This window comes from Triticum aestivum, chromosome 3D (genome assembly GCF_018294505.1).
Source record: "Triticum aestivum cultivar Chinese Spring chromosome 3D, IWGSC CS RefSeq v2.1, whole genome shotgun sequence".
In the NCBI taxonomy this organism is placed as follows: Eukaryota; Viridiplantae; Streptophyta; class Magnoliopsida; order Poales; family Poaceae; genus Triticum; species Triticum aestivum.
In genome coordinates this window covers 553,487,738-553,511,354 of record NC_057802.1, presented here as the reverse complement: position 1 = coordinate 553,511,354, position 23,617 = coordinate 553,487,738, and the positions used below count along the sequence as shown (strand labels likewise).

At 42.6% G+C, this 23,617-nt stretch overlaps 2 protein-coding genes across 2 annotated transcripts; both read right to left on the bottom strand.

The window, feature by feature from the left end:
* Positions 1-427: 427 nt before the first annotated feature.
* Positions 428-1,825, bottom strand: LOC123075367 (uncharacterized). Its single transcript, XM_044497992.1, has 2 exons — positions 954-1,825; positions 428-844 (listed from the first exon to the last, which is right to left on the bottom strand). Exons 1-2 carry the CDS (start codon positions 1,641-1,643, stop codon positions 818-820), a joined length of 717 nt encoding a protein of 238 aa, XP_044353927.1. The 5' UTR covers positions 1,644-1,825; the 3' UTR covers positions 428-817.
* A 20,863-nt stretch (positions 1,826-22,688) lies between these two features.
* Positions 22,689-23,285, bottom strand: LOC123075366 (protein LURP-one-related 11-like). Its single transcript, XM_044497991.1, has one exon. It carries the CDS (start codon positions 23,283-23,285, stop codon positions 22,689-22,691), a length of 597 nt encoding a protein of 198 aa, XP_044353926.1.
* Positions 23,286-23,617: the final 332 nt, after the last annotated feature.

Genomic DNA, 23,617 nt, shown 5'->3' with positions numbered 1-23,617 from the left:
GCCTTTCAGGCCAATATTCACAAACAGGGTATCATGCACATATCGTTATGCAAGATTGCTACCAATCCTAGAATTAGAACATGATCAAACATAGCACGCCCAAAATCGCAAATTTGACATCCATTGTGTGCAGCAATTCGATTCAATCGGTTGTCCCACTAATAAGATGCAGATCAACATTACACTAGATAGTAGGAGCCGTTCAGAGATTAAGTAAGCACAGATACTAGCAGCAGCTAGGAAATTACTAATCTGACGGAAATGAATTTAAATCATAAGTCTGCATAACGAACTAGTTAAATTTAGCTTTGATGATCAACAATGCGTGCGGTCCATGAGGTGCTTGCTGACCACAAATCCACCATCACAGCTAGAACAATATACAAACCGGGGAATGCACGCGTTAATATCAATTGCCATCCTAGGATCGATACAAATAACATCACAGAACATGATTAAAATTATAGCAGCATGTCCAAAATCCCAAATTTGACATCAGATTCGATTGTCCCACAGATAAGATGCATATTACACTACTACTACATTACACCTAACTGATGAAGTGATCCAGAAAGATATCCACGGCCGTTCAGGAATTAAGTAAACACAGATAGTAGCATAGCAGCAGATTAATCTGACCAAACTGAACTAAACTGAAATCGTAAGTCTGAATAATGAAGTAGCTAGAGATCATGATAGATAAAAAAAAAAGACTGATTGGTAGGAGGAGCATGGCTTGGATCAACAATTGGAGGGTTCCCACCCCCTTCAATCCATTGTCAACAGCCTCGATCGATCAGCTGAAGTAGTGAGCTGGCTAATATGATGATGGGTAGGGCCCGTCCTGCAACAACACGAATTGGACAGTCAGATTGTTGGATGAATTGGACAGGACACTCAGATTGATGGATGAATTGGACAGCAGAGGAAGATTCGTTGGGCTTTGGACAGACCTCTGAGATGTAGGTGACCTTGTCGGTGAACTCGGCGAGGCTGGCGAGCTCCTTGGGGTCGAGGAAGCGGGAGAGGACGGCGACGGCGAGGTCGACGTGCTTCACGGCGAGGCTCAGGATGGTGCACCCGCGGTCCAGGAAGTCGAGGGCCTTGTCCAGGTCGATGGCCGTCTTGGGCTTGCCGTCCGGCGAGGCGGTGCCGTGCTTGCCCCCGGGGTGCGGGGGGCGGGAGCCGACGAGGTGCTCGATGCAGCGCGGGATGTGGTACTCCTCGGGCAGCTTGACGGCGAAGAGCGCGGCCTCGACGCGGGCCAAGGCCTCGGGCTGGGTGGTGGGGCGGGCCGGGAGGCGCTGCGCGAGCAGCGCGTCGTGGAGCTGCTCGTCGGGCATGACGGCGAAGGAGGGGTTCATGGCGAAGCGGCCGCCGTTCTTGACGGCCAGCTCGAGGCAGGTGCTGAGCATGCGGGCGCCGGCCTCCATGCCGATGTAGTAGACCTTGAAGAGGTCCGTGGCGAGCTCCCGGAGCTTGGCGTCGTCGGCGTCCGCGGGGGCGGGGGTGGCGGCCCGCAGGCGCTGCAGGCGGCGCTGGAGCTGCAGGAGGCGGTCGCGCTGCGGGCGCAGGTTCTTGGCGGCCATCATGGCCTGCATGAGGACGCTCCCGACCTCCTTCTTGCTCACCTCTCCCGCCATGGCCGCCGCCTCCTGATCTCTCTCTCTCTCTCTCTCTCTCTCTCTCTCTCTCTCTCTCTCTCGGATCGCAGTTGTGGGATGGGAGGAAGGACAGGAGAAAAGTTTGGAGTTTTGATTTTTGAACAATGGCGGAGGGAATGGAGGAGGGAATCGGGATGGGGCAACGGACGCGAATCTTTCTGGCTTTGCAGGCGATGAGGCTCTGCCAGGTGGGCCCACTCGAACGGCCTCTTTGACTCCTTTTGGCCGCCGTCACCAAGGGTCGCGTGCTACCTCAGCTACCACTACAGGACAACTACCATCACTGTAGTGATTTTTGAAATTTCAAAACCCTAAGAAAAAAAAATGTGCTTGCTGGCAACACGGTGGATTTTTGTTGTAAATTTGTATCATAGGAACGCGGGGATTTGCATCTACTAGCATCTACTAGGTGCAAAGGGAAGGCCGTCGAGTTGGGCAGCACAACGATAATCGAGCGAGCACGAACATTGCCATCCTAGTTGTCCGAGTGGTAGGTGGCTCGTTAGCGCTCTTGGAGGAGGTTGCATTGCCGCCGTAAGTTCCTCCAAATCAGCATGGCCTGCATGAGCACGCTCCCTACCTTCTCCTTACTCACCTCTCCTGCCATGGCTGCCACTCCACTTGTTGACTCTATGAGCTGACTTCAAGAGGTGAGGGGAGAGGAGAGGTTGGAGCTTTGAAGAAAGGCGAGCTAGGAGTGAAGGACATATCCAAACCGAAAGTGTTGTTTTTATCCCAAGCTCATATACATTTTCAAACCGAAAGTGTTGTTTTGATACCGATCTCATATGAGCTCGGGTGAATACTAAAAAAGAATCCGGTGAAGAAACTTTGGAAACTATGAAAACGTTTATTAATGTTTGGCACAAAAAATCAAATTGGGGTCCGTGCGGAGCTCGCTGCACAAAGGGTGCTCACCACCGCAGATCTCTATCGCGTGGCGCGCCGATGCACCAGATCCTTGGAGGCCGACGTTGTCTTGGGATCTAACCGCTTCCATCACACGGAGCCGGGCCTTCACGGGATCGCCGTCCCTCCGAATGGGCTTGAGCACGTCTAGTTGGCTTTACGGGCCGGGCCCGTCGCTTTGATCCGTCCATTTTGCATCATGCTTTTATATCGATATTTATTGCATTATGGGCCATTATTACACGTTATGTCACTATACTTATGCCTTTTCTCTCTTATTTTACAAGGTTTACATGAAGAGGGAGAATGCCGACAGCTGGAATTCTGGGCTGGAAAAGGAGCAAATATTAGAGACCTATTCTGTATAGCTCGAAAAGTCCTGAAACTTCACGGAGGCAGTTTTTGGAATTAATAAAAAATACTGGTGAAAGAATCAACCAGAGGAGGGCCACCCACCATCCACGAGGGTGGGGCCGCGCCCTACCCCCTTGGGCGCGCCCCCCTGTCTCGTGGGCCACCTGGCAGGCCTTCGATGCCCATCTTCTGCTATATTAAGTCTTTCGTCCTAGAAAAAATAAGAAGGAAGCTTTCGGGACGAAGCGCCGCGGTCTCGAGGCAGAACCTTGGCGGGACCAATCTAGGGCTCCGGCGGAGCTGTTCTGCCGGGGAAACAACCCTCCGTGAGGGGGAAATCATCACCATCGTCATCACCATCGATCCTCTCAGCGGGAGGGGGTCAATCTCCATCAACATCTTCACCAGCACCATCTCATCTCAAACCCTAGTTCATCTCTTGTATCCGATCTTTTTCTCAAAGCCTCAGATTGGTACATGTGGGTTGCTAGTAGTGTTGATTACTTCTTGTAATTGATGCTAGTTGGTTTATTTGGTGGAAGATCATATGTTCAGATCCTTTATGCATATTAATACCCCTCTGATTATGAGCATGAATATGATTTGTGATTAGTTACGTTTGTTCTTGAGGACATGGGAGAAGTCTTGCTATAAGTAGTCATGTGAATTTGGTATTCGTTCGATATTTTGATGAGATGTATGTTGTCTTTCCTCTAGTGGTGTTATGTGAACGTCGACTACATGACACTTCACCATTATTTGGGCCTAGGAGACGGCATTGGGAAGTAATAAGTAGATGATGGGTTGCTAGAGTGACAGAAGCTTAAACCCTAGTTTATGCGTTGCTTCGTAAGGGGCTGATTTGGATCCATATGTTTCATGCTATGGTTAGGTTTACCTTAATACTTTTTTTGTAGTTGCAAATGCTTGCAATAAGGGTTAATCATAAGTGGGATGCTTATCCAAGGAAGGGCAGTACCCAAGCACCGGTCCACCCACATATCAAATTATCAAAGTAACGAATGCAAATCATATGAGCGTGATGAAAACTAGCTTGACGATAATTCCCATGTGTCCTCGGGAGCGTTTTCCTTTATATAAGAATTTGTCCAGGCTTGTCCTTTTCTACAAAAAGGATTGGGCCACCTTGCTGCACTTTATTTACTCTTGTTACTTTTTCCCCTTTAGAAATCACATTATCACAAAACTATCTGTTACCGATAATTTCAGTGCTTGCAGAGAATACCTTACTGAAAACCGCTTGTCATTTCGTTCTGCTCCTCGTTGGGTTCGACACTCTTACTTATCGAAAGGACTACGATAGATCCCCTATACTTGTGGGTCATCAAGACTCTTTTCTGGCGCCGCTGCCGGAGAGTGAAGCGCCTTTGGTAAGTGGAAATTGGTAAGGAAAAATTTATATAGTGTGCTGAAATTTACTGTCACTTGTTACTATGGAAAGTAATCCTTTGAGGGGCTTGTTCGGGGTATCTTCACCCCGACCAGTAGAGCAAAGAGTTGCTCCTCAACCTACTGAACCTACTGAAAATGTTTACTTTGAAATCCCTTCGGGTATGATAGAGAAACTGCTAGCTAATCCTTTTACAGGTGATGGAACATTACATCCCGATTTGCACCTAATCTATGTGGATGAAGTTTCTGGATTATTTAAGCTTGCAGGTATGCCCGACGATGTTATCAAGAAGAAGGTCTTCCCTTTATCTTTGAAGGGAAAGGCATGACATGGTTTAGGCTATGTGATGATATGGGATCATGGAACTACAACCGATTGAAATTGGAATTTCATCAGAAGTTTTATCCTATGCATCTTGTTCATCGTGATCGTAATTATATATATATATATATAATTTTTGGCCTCACGAAGGAGAAAGCATCGCTCAAGCTTGGGGAGGCTTAAGTCAATGTTATATTCATGCCCCAATCATGAGCTCTCAAGAGAAATTATTATTCAAAAATTTTATGCTCGGCTTTCTCTCAATAATCGCTCCATGCTCGATACTTCTTGTACTGGTTCTTTTATGATGAAGAATATTGAATTCAAATGAGATTTATTGGAAAGAATTAAATGCAACTCTAAAGATTGGGATCTCGACGAAGGTAAGGAGTTAGGTATAACACCTAAGTTTGCTTGTGTTAAATCTTTTATGGATACCGATGTTTTCCGTGAATTTAGCACTAAATATGGACTTGACTCTGAAATAGTAGCTTCTTTCTGTGAATCCTTTGCTACTCATGTTGATCTCCCTAAGGAGAAGTGGTTTAAATATAATCCTCCCATTGAAGTAAAAGTAGTTGCACCTATTAAAGTTGAAGAAAAGACTATCACTTATAATGTTGATCCTATTATTCCTACTGGTTATATTGGGAAACCACCTTTCCCTACTAGAATAAATATCATGCTAAAGCCTCAATTGTGGTTCGTAAGAGTAATACTAGAACACCTACACGCCCTGAGCAAATTAAAGTTGAACCTAGTATTGCTATGGTTAAAGATCTCTTGGCCGATAATATTGATGGGCATGTTATTTACTTCTGTGATGAAGCTGCTAGACTTGCTAGACCCGATACTAAAAATAAACATAGATCTGTTGTAGGCATGCCTGTTATTTTTGTTAAAATAGGAGATCATTGTTATCATGGCTTGTGCGATATGGGGGCTAGTGCAAGTGCAATACCTCATTCCTTATACAAAGAAATTATGCATGATATTGCACCTGCTGAGATAGAAGAAATTGATGTTACAATTAAGCTTGCCAATAGAGACACTATTTCACCAGTTGGGATTGTTAGAGATGTTGAAGTCTTGTGTGGGAAAGTTAAATATCCTGCTGATTTTCTTGTTCTTGGTTCCCCACAAGATGACTTCTGTCCTATTATATTTGGTAGACCCTTCTTGAATACTGTTAATGCTAAGATAGATTGCAAAAAGGATGTTGTTACTATTGGATTGGGGGATATGTCTCATGAGTTTAATTTTGCTAAATTTCCTAGACAACCCCATGATAAAGAATTGCCTAGTAAAGATGAAATTATTGGTCTTGCTCTATTGCCATGCCTCCTAATGATCCTTTAGAACAGTATTTGCTAGACCATAAAAATGATATGTTTATGAATGAAAGAAGGGAAATAGATGAAGTATTCTTTAAACAGGGACCTATTTTGAAACACAACTTGCCTGTTGAAATCCTAGGGGATCCTCCTCCACCCAAGGGCGATCCTGTGTTTGAGTTTAAACCATTGCCTGATACTCTTAAATATGCTTATCTTGATGAGAAAAAGATATATCCTGTTATTATTAGTGCTAACCTTTGAGAGCAAGAAGAAGAGAAATTATTGAAAACTTTGAAGAAGCACCATGCTGCTATTGGATATACTCTTGATGATCTTAAGGGCATTCCCACTCTATGCCAGCACAAAATAAAATTGGAGAAAGACGCTAAACCGGTTGTCGATCACCAACGACGGTTAAATCCTAAGATGAAAGAAGTGGTAAGAAAAGAAATACTAAAGCTTTTGGAGGCAGGTATAATTTATCCTGTTGCTGATAGTCAGTGGGTAAGTCCTGTCCATTGTGTCCCTAAGAAGGGAGGTATTACTGTTGTTCCTAATGATAAAGATGAATTGATCCCACAAAGAATTGGTACAGGTTATAGAATGGTGATTGATTTCCACAAATTAAATAAAGCTACTAAAAAGGATCATTACCCTTTACCTTTTATTGATCAAATGCTAGAAAGATTATCCAAACATACACATTTTTGCTTTCTAGATGGTTATTCTGGTTTCTCTCAAATACCTGTGTCAAAAGAGGATCAGGAAAAAACCACTTTTACTTGCCCTTTCGGCACCTTTGCTTATAGACGTATGCCTTTTGGTTTATGCAACGCACCTGCTAGCTTTCAAAGATGCATGATGGCTATATTCTCTGATTTTTGCGAAAAGATTGTTGAGGTTTTCATGGATGATTTCTCCGTATATGGAACTTCTTTTGATGATTGCTTAAGCAACCTTGATCGAGTTTTGCAGAGATGTGAAGAAACTAATCTTGTCTTGAATTGGGAGAAGTGCCACTTTATGGTTAATGAAGGTATTGTCTTGGGGCATACAATTTCTGAAAGAGGTATTGAAGTTGATAAAGCTAAAGTTGATGCTATTGAAAAGATGCCGTGTCCTAAGGACATCAAAGGTATAAGAAGTTTCCTTGGTCATGCCGGTTTTTATAGGAGGTTCATTAAAGACTTATAAAAAATTTCTAGGCCTCTGACTAATCTCTTACAAAAAGATATTCCTTTTGTCTTCGATGATGATTGTGTAGAAGCATTTGAAATACATAAGAAAGCTTTGATTTCTGCACCCATTGTTTAGCCACCTGATTGGAATTTACCCTTTGAAATTATGTGTGATGCTAGTGATTATGCTGTAGGTGCTGTTCTAGAACAAAGAGTTGATAAGAAATTAAATGTTATTCAATATGCTAGTAAAACTCTAGACAGTGCCCAGAGAAATTATGCTACTACTGAAAAAGAATTTTTAGCAGTTGTATTTGCTTGTGATAAGTTCAGACCTTATATTGTTGATTCTAAAGTAACTGTTCACACTGATCATGCTGCTATTAAATATCTTATGGAAAAGAAAGATGCTAAACCTAGACTTATTAGATGGGTTCTCTTGCTACAAGAATTTGATTTGCATATTATTGATAGAAAGGGAGCTGAGAACCCCGTTGCAGACAACTTAGCTAGGTTAGAGAATGTTCTTGATGACCCACTGCCTATTGATGATAGCTTTCCTGATGAACAATTAGCTGTCATAAATGCTTCTCGTACTGCTCCGTGGTATGCTGATTATGCTAATTACATTGTTGCTAAATTTATACCACCTAGTTTCACATACCAGCAAAAGAAAAAGTTTTTCTATGATTTAAGACATTACTTCTGGGATGACCCACACCTTTATAAAGGAGTAGATGGTGTTATTAGACGTTGTGTACCTGAGCATGAACAGGAACAGATCCTACGCAAGTGTCACTCCGAGGCTTATGGAGGACACCACGCTGGAGATAGAACTACGCATAAGGTATTGCAATCTGGTTTTTATTGGCCTACTCTCTTCTAAGATGCCCGTAAGTTTGTCTTGTCTTGTGATGAATGTCAAAGAATTGGTAATATTAGTAGACGTCAAGAAATGCCTAGGAATTATTCACTTGTTATTGAACCATTTGATGTTTGGGGCTTTGATTATATAGGACCGTTTCCTTCCTCTAATGGGTATACACATATTTTAGTTACTGTTGATTGCGTTACTAAGTGGGTAGAAGCTATTCCAACTAGTAGTGCTGATCATAACACCTCTATTAAGATGCTTAAAGAAGTTATTTTTCCGAGGTTTGGAGTCCCTAGATACTTAATGACTGATGGTGGTTCACATTTTATTCATGGTGCTTTTCGTAAAATGCTTGCTAAGTATGACGTTAATCATAGAATTGCATCTCCTTATCATCCACACTCTAGTGGTCAAGTAGAACTGAGTAATAGAGAGATTAAATTAATTTTGCAAAAGACTGTTAATAGGTCTAGAAAGAATTGGTCCAAGAAACTTGATGATGCATTATGGGCCTATAGAACTGCATATAAAAATCCTATGGGTATGTCTCCGTATAAAATGGTTTATGGAAAAGCGTGTCACTTACCTCTCGAACTAGAACATAAGGCATATTGGGCCATTAAAGAGCTCAATTATGATTTCAAACTTGCCGGTGAGAAGAGGCTATTTGACATTAGCTCACTTGATGAATGGAGAACCCAAGCTTATGAGAATGCCAAACTGTTTAAAGAAAAAGTTAAAAGATGGCATGACAAAAGGATACAAAAGCGTGAGTTTAATGTAGGTGATTATGTGTTGCTATTCAACTCTCGTTTAAGACTTTTTGCAGGAAAATTTCTCTCTAAATGGTAAGGTCCTTACGTTATCGAGGAGTTCTATCGTTCCGGTGCCATAAAAATCAACAACTTCGAAGGCACAAATCCAAAGGTGGTGAACGGTCAAAGAATCAAACTTTATATCTCAGGTAATCCCATAAATGTTGAAACTATTGTCATTGACACTGTGACCCCGGAGGAGTACATAAGGGACACTTTTCAGAACGTTTCAGACTCCGAAAAGGAATAGGTATGTGGTACGGTAAGTAAACCGACTCCAAAACAGTTCTAATGGCAGTTTTTCTCCATCTTGGAATATTTAAGAAAATAGGAAAATAAGAAGTAGTCCGGGAAGGACACGAGGCGTCCACGAGGGTGGAGGGCGCGCCCTACCCCCTGGGCGCGCCCCTGCCTCGTGGGCACCTCGTGTGCTCTCCGGACTCCGTTCTCTTGCCCGATACTACTTTTGGTCGGTAAAAAATCATTATATAATCTCCCGAAGGTTTTGACCCTCGTATCACGCAAATATCTCCTGTTTTTGTTTTGAGCTGTTTTCTGACAGATGTATATCATCATGATGTCCCCAAGTGCCCCCAAGGACAAGTGCTTCGAGAAGGTCATCAACCCCTACCTCGCGGAAGTGTTGCAACATCCTCAAACCATTGAGATGCGTGAGGGGTTGCTGCACATCCAGGATGTTGAGGGACCAAGGAGGACTGGAAGCGTGGAGACAAGGCTTGAAGCAATGGAGCAACAAGTTTTCAAGTGCCAGGAGATGGTGGAGCGTGGACTTGACGCCAATCACATAATGATCACGGAGTTCACCAACAACCACAAGCTGGATGGCAAGAACATTGGGGAGGCCATCTTCAAGCTTCACGAAAAAATTGAGCGCCTCCAAGCCCAGATCTATGACCTGCAAAACCAAAACTGTGAGTATGAATATAGATTCAAGAGGATGAGTTTGGCTGCAGATTTGAGGATCCCGGAGACTCGATCATCCTTCTACGATGGTGAGCCTATGCCTTGGAAGATGGACGACAAGCCTACATCATCAACAACTCCACCATCACCACCCCCGAGGAAAGAGATATAATCACATGGGTATGGGCACTCCCCTTGGCAACTGCCAAGCTTGGGGGAGGTGCCACGGTATCGTATCACCACAACACTCCTATCTTTACCGTTGTTCTTAGTTCGATCCTTCTGGTAATATCTTGGTCTAGTAGAATAAAGTTTTAGTACGTATGATCTAGTTTTGAGCTTTGCTTTATGATCCTTCTATGTAATCGAGTCCGTGAGCTATATATAATAAAGATTAGTTTTGAGTCAAGGGCTTGATTATCTTGCTGTGATCTCGAGGGAATAAAAATAAAAGGAAAATAAAGAATAAAAAGAAATAATGAGATCATATTGATCTTATGGAGAGTAACGACTTCACATATAAAGAGTATGATGAGTAAAAGTTGTTGAGGGTTGACAAACATAGTTTTGGTCATTGTTGCAATTAATAGGAAGTAATAAAGAAACAGAGGTTCTCACATATAAATATACTATCTTTGACATCTTTTATGATTGTGAGCACTCATTAAAATATGACATGCTAAAGAGTTGATGTTGGACAAGGAAGACAATGTAATGGGTTTTGTTTTCTTATATCCGAAATAAAGTATATTATCATGGATCATCCAACATGTTGAGCTTGCCTTCCCCCTCATGCTAGCCAAATTCTTTGCACCAAGTAGAGATACTACTTGTGCTTCCAAATATCCTTAAACCCAGTTTTGCCATGAGAGTCCACCATATCTACCTATGGATTGAGTAAGATCCTTCAAGTAAGTTGTCATTGTTGCATGCAATAAAAATTGCTCTCTAAATATGTATGATTTATTAGTGTGGAGAAAATAAGCTTTATACGATCTTGTGATGGGGAAGAAATAAAAGCGACGGACTGCATAATAAAGGTCCATATCACAAGTGGCAATATAGAGTGATGCTCTTTCGCATTAAGATTTTGTGCATCCAACCATAAAAGCACATGACAACCTCTGCTTCCCTCTGCGAAGGGCCTATCTTTTATTTCCGTCTTATGCCTTATGCAAGAGTCATGGTGATCTTCACCTTTCCTTTTTACATTTTATCCTTTGGCAAGCACATTGTGTTGGAAAGATCCTGATATATATATATATATATATATATATATATATATATATATATATATATATATATATATATCCAATTGGATGTAAGTTATCATGAACTATTATTGTTGACATTACTCTTGAGGTAAAATGTTGGGAGGCAACACTATAAGCCCCTATCTATCTGTGTCCGATTAAAACTCCATACCCATAAGTATTGCGTGAGTGTCAGCAATTGTGAAAGACTAAATGATAGTTGAGTATGTGGACTTGCTGAAAAGCTCTTATATTGACTATTTCCGATGTTATGATAAATTGCTAGTTTGCTAGTTTTCAATGAAGTTTCTGTTCTAAGAATGATCATGATGCCCTCATGTCCATATTTTATTTTATCGACACCTCTATCTCTAAACATGTGGACATATTTTTCGTTATCGGCTTCCGCTTGAGGACAAGCGAGGTCTAAGCTTGGGGGAGTTGATACGTCCATTTTGCATCATGCTTTTATATTGATATTTATTGCATTATGGGCCGTTATTACACGTTATGTCACAATACTTATGTATTTTCTCTCTTATTTTACAAGGTTAACATGAAGAGGGAGAATGCCGGCAGCTAGAATTCTGGGCTGGAAAAGGAGCAAATATTAGAGACCTATTCCGCACAGCTCCAAAAGTCCTGAAACTTCATGGAGACAGTTTTTGGAATTAATAAAAAATACTGGTGAAAGAATCAACCAGAGAGGGGCCACCCACCATCCACGAGGGTGGGGGGCGCGCCCTATCCCCCTGGGCGCGCCCCCTGTCTCGTGGGCCACCTAGCAGACCTCCGATGCCCATCTTCTGCTATATGAAGTCTTTCGTCCTAGAAATAATAAGAAGGAAGCTTTCAGGACGAAGCGCCACGGTCTCGAGGTGGAACCTTGGCGGAACCAATCTAGGGCTCCGGCGGAGCTGTTCTGCCGGGGAAACATCCCTCGGGGAGGGGGAAATCATGACCATTGTCATCACCATCGATCCTCTCAGCGGGAGGGGGTCAATCTCCATCAACATCTTCACCAGCACCATCTCATCTCAAACCCTAGTTCATCTCTTGTATCTGATCTTTGTCTCAAAGCCTTAGGTTGGTACCTATGGGTTGCTAGTAGTGTTGATTACTCCTTGTAGTTGATGCTAGTTGGTTTATTTGGTGGAAGATCATACGTTCACATCCTTTATGCATATTAATACCCCTCTGATTATGAACATGAATATGATTTGTGAGTAGTTACGTTTGTTCCTGAGGACGTGGGAGAAGTCTTGCTATAAGTAGTCATGTGAATTTGGTATTCGTTCGATATTTTGATGAGATGTATGTTGTCTTTCCTCTAGTGGTGTTATGTGAACGTCGACTACATGACACTTCACCATTATTTGGGCCTAGGGGAAGGCATTGGGAAGTAATAAGTAGATGATGGGTTGCTAGAGTGACAGAAGCTTAAACCCTAGCTTATGCGTTGCTTCGTAAGGGGCTGATTTGGATCCATATGTTTCATGCTATGGTTAGGTTTACCTTAGTACTTCTTTTGTAGTTGCGGATGCTTACAATAGGGCTTAATCATAAGTGGGATGCTTGTCCAAGGAAGGGCAGTACCCAAGCACTGGTCCACCCACATATCAAATTATCAAAGTAACGAACGCGAATCATATGAGCGTGATGAAAACTAGCTTGACGATAATTCTCATGTGTCCTCGGGAGCGTTTTCCTTAATATAAGAATTTGTCCAGGCTTGTCCTTTGCTACAAAAAGGATTGGGTCACCTTGCTGCACTTTATTTACTCTTGTTACTTGTTACCCGTTACTAATTACCTTATCACAAAACTATCTGTTACCGATAATTTCAGTGCTTGCAGAGAATACCTTACTAAAAACCGCTTGTCATTTCCTTCTGATCCTCGTTGGGTTCGACACTCTTACTTATCGAAAGGACTATCATAGATCCCCTATACTTGTGGGTCATCACGCTTCCGGCAGCCCCGCTCGTGCCGAGTCGGTGGTTGCGCCGATCACCCCGGCGGAGCCAGTTGTCCGGGAATGCGGGGCATCACCCTAGGGTTATGCATTGGCAATGCCCTTAGGACTAAGGTGCGGTAAGAAGAAAAGCCTGTGATATCGAATCAGCATTCCACGAGAATGAGGACTGAAGTGAGTTTCTCACAGAAGTACAAACTACATAATATATTTAACTATGATGATCTGAATCACCCTCATTTTTTAAACTACAAACTGACTGAAGTGTGGCACATGTAGGAAGCATACTGTTACTGATGCATCCTCCCAAACAACCTGACCAACACATGTAGGATGCAGTTCATCTTGACTTTCTCGGTGACTATGGGTCGATCTTTCCGATTCACAACCATACCAGATAACCGGTAACGCAATACAGAGAAAGTTACTATCCTACGATCGAAGCAAATGCCATCCCAGAAAATAGTTGAGCACATTGTATGTATAATAGCATGCCCAAATTCCCAATTTTGACAGATAAGACACAGATACCACGTTACACTACATCACCCCCTACGTGTAAGTGATGATGAAGCTAATTAAGATAGCCACGCTTCTCCTGAACACAGATATAGTATCAGTTGAATAATCTGACCGAACTGAATTGGTACCAAACATATGTTGGATGCATCATCAAACATACTAGAATACAGTTACTCCATGCTGAAGAATACATGATGGACAAACTGGGGATGCAAACTAGGATACATGATTAATAAAACACATAGAAGTAGCACGTCCAAAATCCCATTTGATTTGATCGTCCACGAAGATGTACGACATTGCACTACTACATTGTTTACCCCTAATTGTAATTGATGATGAAGCTAAGATAGATTGCCACCGGCCGTCCTGGAATTAATTAGAGCAGGTAAATCTGATCAAACTGTGCAGGTAAATCTTTCAACAAAAGGAAGTGTCTTAAAATAGAATAACACTTTTGAATTATAGTTAAAAATGTTATTTCAAACAAAAATGTGAAGGATGACTAACATGAATATATTATGTGGCAGCGTTATATGCATAGACTAATGCAAAAATAATTGTAATTTAGTATAAGTTAAATGCATGACTCACTTAGGTGGCAAATTTTGTATGGCTTAGTGGGAGAGAAGACTTAAATGCATTGCTTAGTGGGACATTGAGGTGGACACTTTGCATGCTGAGAGGATTGAGACCAACTTCTTAAGAATGTAAGATTTCTCTCAACATGCATAAGAGATACTGCCTAATATTTATTATATATAATCAAATAAAATTTTTACACATATTGTTAATCTTTAGTCTCATATATTCAAATTCAAGAAACCAAATCTCATCAAAATAACACATCACAACCAATTCCCGCATGTTCCCGCTGCAATGCGCGGGGTGTCATGTAGTTAACAAAGAGGGTTGGACAATCATCCATGATCCGTCCAGACAGTACCAAGTAGGCCCAACATCACTAGCTTCCCCATGAAGCCAAACCTGACCACCGAACGGAGAAGAAGCCACAATACCAAAACACGAACCATTATCGTCCACTCCACCGAACGACACCATCAAAGACGCCCGTGTTCACATCCAGTCTTCTCTGTATAGTAGTGCAACTTCCAACTCTAAGCTATGTATGGTAGTCATTTCACTTTCAAATTCCTGAGCCCAGGTACCTAAACGAAACATAGACATACATAGGGAACCAGATCTAACCCCAACCGAAGCTCCACATGCCCTCCACCGACCCCGATCCGCATCGCTGAAACGAGGACAAGACTCGAAGAATTTATTAAATGTCGTCAGTGACGCCATCACCTTGCCACTGCAGGCCCGACCGTTAGACTAAGCCCTAGCTAGGGCTAGAACGACGCAAACTCCACAACTAATTTTCAAGCCAGGGTTCCCCCCACGGCCCACCTCGTTGGCACCGGAAGGCACCCCGAGGCGAGGCGGGCGGCGATTGGATGTCCATGAAACCCAAACTTTAAGCAAACAAGATAAGACACAGATCACCCTTGCACTAGGTGCTGCATTGCTGCTGATTAATGAAGCTAATAAAAATAAATCCATGACCGTCCATGAAGTGATTAAGCAAACACATATGCATGATAGCATATTGATTTATTTGCATTTCTCTTTTTATTTGCATTTTGATTTTAAATATTTAACAACCCGGAAATTCCTAATAATAATAGTTCTAAAATCTTTAAAAATAAGAATAATGTAACTACTTAAAATAGAAAATAAAAAATGTAAATATTCAAAAGATAAAATACACAATAGTCTTAGATATATGAAGCAATTGAAAACTTGAAATCTATGTGAATATTTATGAAATATATTTGTAAAAGTGTGAGACAATGAAATCTTAAAGAAATAAATGAAATTGGTGTAAAATCTTTGGGATTTTTTTGGAACTAATTGAATTGTGGCTAAAATAATTGAATGTGAGTTTTATGACACATGTTTGAAGCTCGTTTGAAACACTCAACTAATTTGGAAAAATGTTTCTGAACTAGATTAAAATGTGATGGAAAAATTGGATTTAAAAATATCTTGTCAAATGTTTTGAGGATTTTATTGGAAGGTGACTAAAATAACTGAAATTTGTGTGAAATCTCTATAAATATTCCTCAATGTGACATAAATAACAGAAATTCATCAGATTATTTAGGAAATAGTTATGTAAAATATTTCCAAAATTGATTTAAATAAAACTAAAATAATATTAATTATTTAATTATAATGATATTTAAATGCATTGAAATGATTGAACAAATTCGAAATTTAAAAATCACAAATCTTTTTTTGGAAACATATCATGTGTAACGACAAAGCTATTGGTACCGATATCAAAATGATTCTAAATTTTATCAAAAAATATATTTAAATAAAGAAATATGAACTAGTCAAAATGCATGCAAAGATGACATAGCTCCCAAGTTCTTGTTGCAATGAATGCAAATATGTAATTGTATAAGAAATCAGTCTTTTAGTTCAGAAGTTTTCAATAATCTAAATTGCCACAAAGAAACACTCCCTTCATCCCAAAATAAGTGTCTCAGTTTTGTACTAAATTTAGTAGTACAAAGTTGTGCTAATGTTGAGACACTTATTTTGGGACGGAGGGACTAAAATGCATGCCTTTTGTATGGGGGAGAGAATCTCCAAAGTTATGCGTGCAACCATACTTTCTCCTGCACACTTTTCTGAAAGAAAATTGACTGAGTGCATGCAAAGGCCCACATTGTACTTAGTATTCCTAATTTCAAAGGTCACATTGAAAAAAAAAGCTTAAAAGGCAATATAGAACTCGATGCAGTAATCAACCGTAGATTGTGCTCCGCCATACGGCGTTGCCTTTAAGAAAAACATATGTGTTCTGGGTACCCCCAACATCTACATCTATCGATGCACACAAACAAAACTTAGTTGAAACTAGTTATCATCCATGAATAATGAGCTGCTTAACACATGTTTAATGTTTCAACTTGCTTTTCAGTAAAATATTTCAAGTTATTGATCCATAGGTTTCAATAAAAGGAAACCTAACTTTCACTATTCGAAACACGCGCTTCATATAAGGACTAGGAACTTGAAGTACACGAAGGCCATAGTTAAAACCGTGACATTCCATCAAAAAAGAAAAGTGATGGGTTCAAATTTGGTCTTAGAGCAATGCTTTCAAGCTCCAACACATCAATTTTCGAATCAACCAACTCATATCTATACTGCAAAAAGGACAAAACAGATATGAGTTTTTTGGCCATCCCTACCATATCCTAGGCCTCCTAAGATGACATCTTACCGCGGTGAATGGCGAGAGGCGTCTATGGCATCAGACAAAATGTGCGGCACTATTAGGTCATGCAGTTGTGATGTGCTTGCGAAGGTGGGAAATAGTGGAGTGTTGGCTCGTTGATGGAGCGAGCCCTAGGAAGCTGGTAGACAACATCGGGAAGGGACTATCGATCATGGAGACCATGGATCAGAGATAGTAGAAAAGAACAAGCACTTTTCTGGAGAAAGAAGAAGGCTTGGAAAAGAATTTTGCCGGAAATGTGGGTTGATGGGAATATATGAAGAAAGACGAGTGGATACAGCGTGCATCAAGTTGTGAGAACTTTACTATTTGTGCATGATTTGGCACATGTAAATTTGTCTAGGTGATGATGGTTTATAGAATTTATATAAATCGGTCAATGAGGTAATAAAATTACGAAAATACTAATGCCCACACGTGTGGCAGTTTTGCACTTCATCCACACGCGCTAATCACCGTTGATTTGCAGTGCGCGAATCTTACAGGAATCAGCCGGCATCTCCCGTGCCACGTAGGCATAGTGAGGCGTGCGGGTGGTAGAGCGTTCCCCCGAATGTGTGGCACTTGACGCTTTCGCCCGGACGAGTTATCCATTCGCAGCTCCACCGCTTTTCCAACCCATTCCCCTCCCCACTGCCTTCTCTCCTCGTCACTCTCGCCACTCCCCACTGCAATCTCCATCACCGCGCAGGACCTCGCCGACCGCCTCCGCTTCGCCCAGGTTGGTGGGGGAGGCCGGTTCCTGTTGCCGTTTCCAGAGACGACAGCAGCAGGGAGCAGAGCCTGCGCCTCGAGGTCTCCAACCGCCGAGCTGGAGAGCTGGTTGGGCGCGCACAGCGGTAGGCCAGGAGTCGACACCTCGCCGTCCGCCTCCACGTCGCCGAGGTTGGAGGGGGACGCCGGGGACCAGCTGGCCGTCATTGACGACGGGCATATTTGTGGTGCCCTAGCCTGCTGCCCATGGCGACCTCTCATTTGCAGTTCCGTTGATCTGCATCACGCGCCGGATCCGATGGCCATGGAACGGCAGCTCGCGCGCCTCCGCCTCTGTCTCTAGGTACTCGCCGGCCTCTGCTCATCTTTTGCTCGCCCGCTCTGAAGCAACGCCACCCTCACCCCTCCATCCTTGGATTCTTACTCACCAGTCGGCAATCCTGTTGTTGGTCGCTCGCATCGTCGGCGTGAGGAGCGGGGATCCTGGCTCGCCAGCGTTAGGCGCGGCAACCTGTCGATGGAGGCCTGCAACAGCCTGGCGCGAGCGTCGTGGTAGCGGGTCGGTGCTCCCGCCGGCGCGCTCGATGCCTTTCATGCTCCAACCAGCCCAAAGACACAAATCTAGTGCAGCCCCATGGCGACGTATCAACGGCGGGCTGCTAGGTGAGTGAGTTCCATAACTCCATCCGTCATTTGTTTCCGGCGACTGGCAGAGGCGGTGGTTCTGGCTCTTGGGAGAGCGTGGGTAGCGGACTGTTCGTGTTAGCCAATCCTTGGGTGTGTGGTAGAGCAGTAGCATGACATTTTTCTGATAAATCACACTTCTAGATGTCTAGGTCCTCTAACTCACAAACATGGCAAATTCTATCATACGTGTGTGGCAACTTACATCCACTGAGCCATGGTTACTTTTTATGTCATTTTTGCCATGTTTCATCACAACTATCCTTTTGAAATTACTCCCATAACATTAAAATTGTATGAAAATGGCAACCATGATTAAGCTCAGATGTTGTTCATCAATTTTCATGGCTATAATCGTTAAGCTCAGATGATGTCTATCTCTACTGGTATTTTTTTGGCACTTTTATTTATACTGACAATGGCAAATTATTTTTTCACCGACCATGCGAAATTCACAAATGGCCAGATGGCAATATGACCATGCCAAATTCATTTGTAGTTTTTCAGTGCCTCTTTTTTCAGTGAAAACTGAAATGCTATACATTGTCCAATATGCTTTGACATTGCAATTTTATTGGATTTAGCACGGCAAATTACCTTACGGAACAAGGCATTTTTATTACATTGGCCATGGTGAACTTTATTAGCTTTTCTAATTGCCGTGTGAGTAGTACTGACCATGGCAAATTTGAATCGGTTACTTAAGTTCGTCTTCAATTAGTACAAACTTCTTTTAGCTATGTTTTCTGTTATGGCAATTGCAAGTAAGTTTTCCTGTTAGCTGTAAACTATTCATGGCAATTCTTTTCTCATGTTCTTGCCATGCTTGTTTTTTCAAAGTTGTCGCACTACGTGTACATAGCATGGCAATTTCTACACTTGATCACATAGCAAGTTTAGAAATTGTTCCTGTGACCCATTTTTTCAAAGTTTGCCATGGCAGAAATGTCATGTTTATCTGCCATGGCAAATTTAGGTTTTTTTTAACATGCCCATGGCAATCTTTTATGCTTTTGTTTCTTACTTAACCACGGCAAATTTAGTTTGTTGATAATGGCAAATTTAGTTTATTGCCATGGCAAATTTAGTTTATTGATCACGGCAAAACTGATTTTATTTGATCATGTCAAATTTAGTTTATTTGGTCCATGGTCAATTTAGTTTACTAGTCATGGCAATTTTTGTTTTCAAATCATGGCAAATTTTAATTTATGTGATTTTTGCCATGGCAAGTTTTGAAACGAATCTGCCATGGCACTTTTTCTTGTTCATACTTGATTTTCAACTTTTTTTTCACACACGACAAATTCATCATTCAAACACACGACAATTCTTGGTACGAATTTGCCATGGAAAGTTTTGGTACGAATCTGACGTGGCAAATTTAGTTTACGAATTTCTTCTTCATATTTTTTTGATTTTCAACCTTTTGTGTTTTTTACACACACGGCAAATTCATCATACCAAAACATGGCAATTCTTGATACAAATCTGCCATGCCAAGTTTTGATGCAATTTTGGATTATTGATCATGGTAAATTTTAGTTTATTAGTTCATGGAGAATTTAGTTTACAAATCATGGCAAATTTAGTTTATTGATCATGGCAAATTTAGTTTTCAAATCATGGCAATCTAGTTTACATATGAATCTGCCATGGCAATTTCATATGAATCTGCCATGGCAATTTTCTTGTGACAAATTTAGTGAATTTCGCCGTGGCCAGTTTTGATACGAATCTGCCACGTCATTTTTTCTTGTTCATACTTGATCTTCTACTTTTTTGTGTTTTTTTCACACACGGCAAATTCATCATTCAAACACATGACAATTCTTGATACGAATTTTGCCATCGCAAGTTTTTGTACGAATCTGCCGTGGCAATTTTCTTGTTCATTTTTTGATTTTCAACTTTTTTATGTGTTTTTTACACACACGGCAAATTCATCATACAGGAACACAACAATTTCTTGATACAAATCTGCCTTGCCAAGTTTTGATACAAATTTGGTTTATTGATCATGGCAAATTTTAGTTCGTTGGTTCATGGCAAATTTAGTTTATTGATCATGGCAAATTTAGTTTTCAAATCATGGCAATTTAGTTTACATGATTTTTTCTGGCGTGGCAAGTTTCAATATGAATCTGCCATGCCAATTTTCTTGTTCATGGCCAATTTAGCTTACGTGAGTTTCTCGTGGCGAGTTTTGATATGAATCTGTCATGGCATTTTTCTTGTTCATACTTGATTTTCTATTTTTTATTTTTTTTCGCACATGGCAAATTCATCATACAAACACACGGCAATTCTTGATACGAATTTGCCATGTCAAGTTTCTTGTTTCATACTTGAATCTCCAATTTTTATGTTTTTCACACACGATAAATTCATCATACAAAACATGGCACTTCTTTGATACCAATCTGCCATGGCAAATCTCTTTTGTTCATACTTGATTTTTCAACCTTTTGTGTTTTGTCTCACGCACGGCAAAAAAATCTCCTTGAAAACACTGCAATTTTAATTGCCATTGTATTTTTATCTTTTTGTTGTCCTGTCAATTTTTTGTGGTTTTTTCACATGAACTTTTCAACTATTTGTGTTTTTTTCACATGGCAATATTGATTTTTTTTGTCATGGCAGATTTGCCATATTTCATTTGAGGGGATTAAATATGTGTTTATATACCTTTTGCCATTGTTAAAAACAATACAATGGCAAATAGTTTGGTCAAACTTGAATGGCATTTTTTTTGCTTTTTTCAGTAGCTGAGCAAAATCTGGGCTTTTTTTGTCACAAAAAAACCAAAATCTGGGCCTTTTCATTTAATTCGTTGTCGGTGGGCTTTTTGTTCCTTTTTTCACATGGAAAAGGGCCTGGTGTGATCGAGCGTGTGGGGCTGTGGGTTCACCTTGACGAACGAATTCGTGCAGGGAATCGATCCCCTCGAACTGAACGAGTTGTGTGGTAGGGTGCTCCTCCTGCCACACGTGTGGGCAATTCTAATATCCGCCCACACAGGGCCGTGTGGGCTGCCTGCTGGATATGCCACACAGGGCCGTGTGGGAGAGTGTCCATTGTGCCACACGTGTGGCAGTTATCGGCATCCTAAAATTAACATGTGGATCAACTGTGGTGATTTCGGTCTTGCATGAAGATATTCCCCAGTACAAAAATGAAAGCATGGCAAAAATCAATGGTCTTGCTTGAAGATATTCCCTAGTTTTTTGTTGAGGCTTGAAGATATTCCCTAGTACATGCCTTCGTTATCCCGACCACGCTACACGGGCCTGCAACAACGCGCACGGCCCAATCAACCACAACACTCCGATTTTTCCTCCGGAGTAGCCATCAATAGGACAGCTGGCCCAGTTAGCGAGCCATCGCACGCATGAGGAAGATCTGACGACCCTGGACATTCAACACATGAAATCGAACGGTCAAAAATGTTGAGGCGTGAGAGTGCTCATTTTAGGCTCAGTTTTACTGTCCTTAATATGTCCGAATAAGCATTTTTAACTCTGTCCGAATCAAACGCCTCACCGGCTAATGCATGAGTCAGGAAAATTTCATAATACAAAAATTTGCTATATATGATGCAGATGGTCAAAATCATGTGGAATGGGGTAACCTCGCTGATTTGTTGGACCAGCGGTCCCCATAGATCCGCAACTGAGCACAACCTGATGGGGTCATGTACATGGACGCGCCCACGCTAACGTCGGCGAGCTTGATGGAGCTGGATTACATGGGGTCGTTTCTTGCCTAGATGTCGCGGCCAGACGTCGGCGAGATTGACAGAGCCGGATTCCACGGGGTCGTTTCTTGCCTTCATGTCGCGGCCATACAACGCCGCTCGAGGAGGTATGAAATCGTGCCGCTGCTGCCGTAGCCATTGCCGATGCCTGACAATCCCTAACCCTAGGTTCGAGCGAGCGTGACGGGTACGTGCGGGCATAAGCCAGGACGGGCGATGCAATCGATTGGGTGTGAGTATGGAGCGTGGTCGACTCAGGCATTATGCTTTGGACGCAACGCGAGCGACCTCCATCGGGCCGGTCAACCATCGATGTGGCATGCCAGCTGGACTCAATTGGGACCTGTCGGTCAGAACACTCACGAAATTTTAAACAGCAATCGTGGTAGAACTTTTACTAAATGGGGTAAAACGGATGAAATTTCGCTAAATGGGATAATTAGTGTCGGGGGGACCAGAATCCACTCCAAAAAAAAGGCTCCCAAATACTCCCTCCGTCTCATAATATAAGAGCGTTTTTGACACTACACTTATGTCAAAAACTCTCTTGTATTATGGGACGGAGGGAGTAAGAGTTTCTAAATGTTTCGCGTGAAACAAACTCTTAAACTAGCTAGCAGAAACTTCAATATGTTCGCCAAAATCTCTAGGAGAGTCACCACCCCGTTTCATCCATCACAAGGAGCGGGTTATGAGGCCACGCACGACGACCAAGCCCAGGACGAGCAGGTGATCCGCCTCCGGCCCCACCGTCAGCGTCAGCACGTCCTCCCCCAGGACGACCCCCGCCGCCGTCTGCTTCCGCGCGACCTCGGCCACGACCGCGCCATCCACGCCGCGGACTCTGTACTCCGGCTTGCGCGCACAGCACCCATCGATCCTATAGCACGTCCCCGCGCCGCCGTTCATCGCGACGGCGGCCCCGCCCTTCTCAGCACGACGCACGCCGAACCACGGCGTCGCCTCCTCCTCCTCGCTGCCGTCGTGGGCGCAGCGGCAGACCTCCCACCTGCTGAACGCCCAGAAGCCCTTGCGTATGATCGTGAAGAGTGCGTTCCCCTGACGGTCCATGAAGAGGACCTCGCGGCCGCCCCTGCAGCCGTAGTTATCGACGCGGAAGGCGACGGCGCCGTCGGGGCCGTACACCGCGCAGCCGTTGCCGTTGAACACGAGCGACTTCATCCACACCGTGTACGCATGCCTGCCCTGCTGGTGATCATCGGAGGAAGAGCTGGAACAGGGAGACGAAGAAAGGGGCTGGATCTTGGCCATTGTCGTCGAGAAAGATTGCTCTGCTCTTCTGGTGTTGCGACGAAGTAGATGAGACGATTGGGATGGTGGGCTTAATGGCTGGCTCCGCCTATTTATACTCGCAGCTTGTTCGTTACCCTGGGATCCGTCTATCGGCGCTGTACAAATCACACGTAAGTACAGAATAGTTCTGCACCCGAGTTGTTTGCACCGTACCAGTCAGCATTCAGTTAGCGCCACGTTTACATAGTGCCTGTATGTGGACTTGGCATTTAGCATGACATGTCGTTTGTTTGGACTTGGTTTTTAGTATGACATGGCAATCTGGGGCATAGTGGTTAATGAAATTTGCA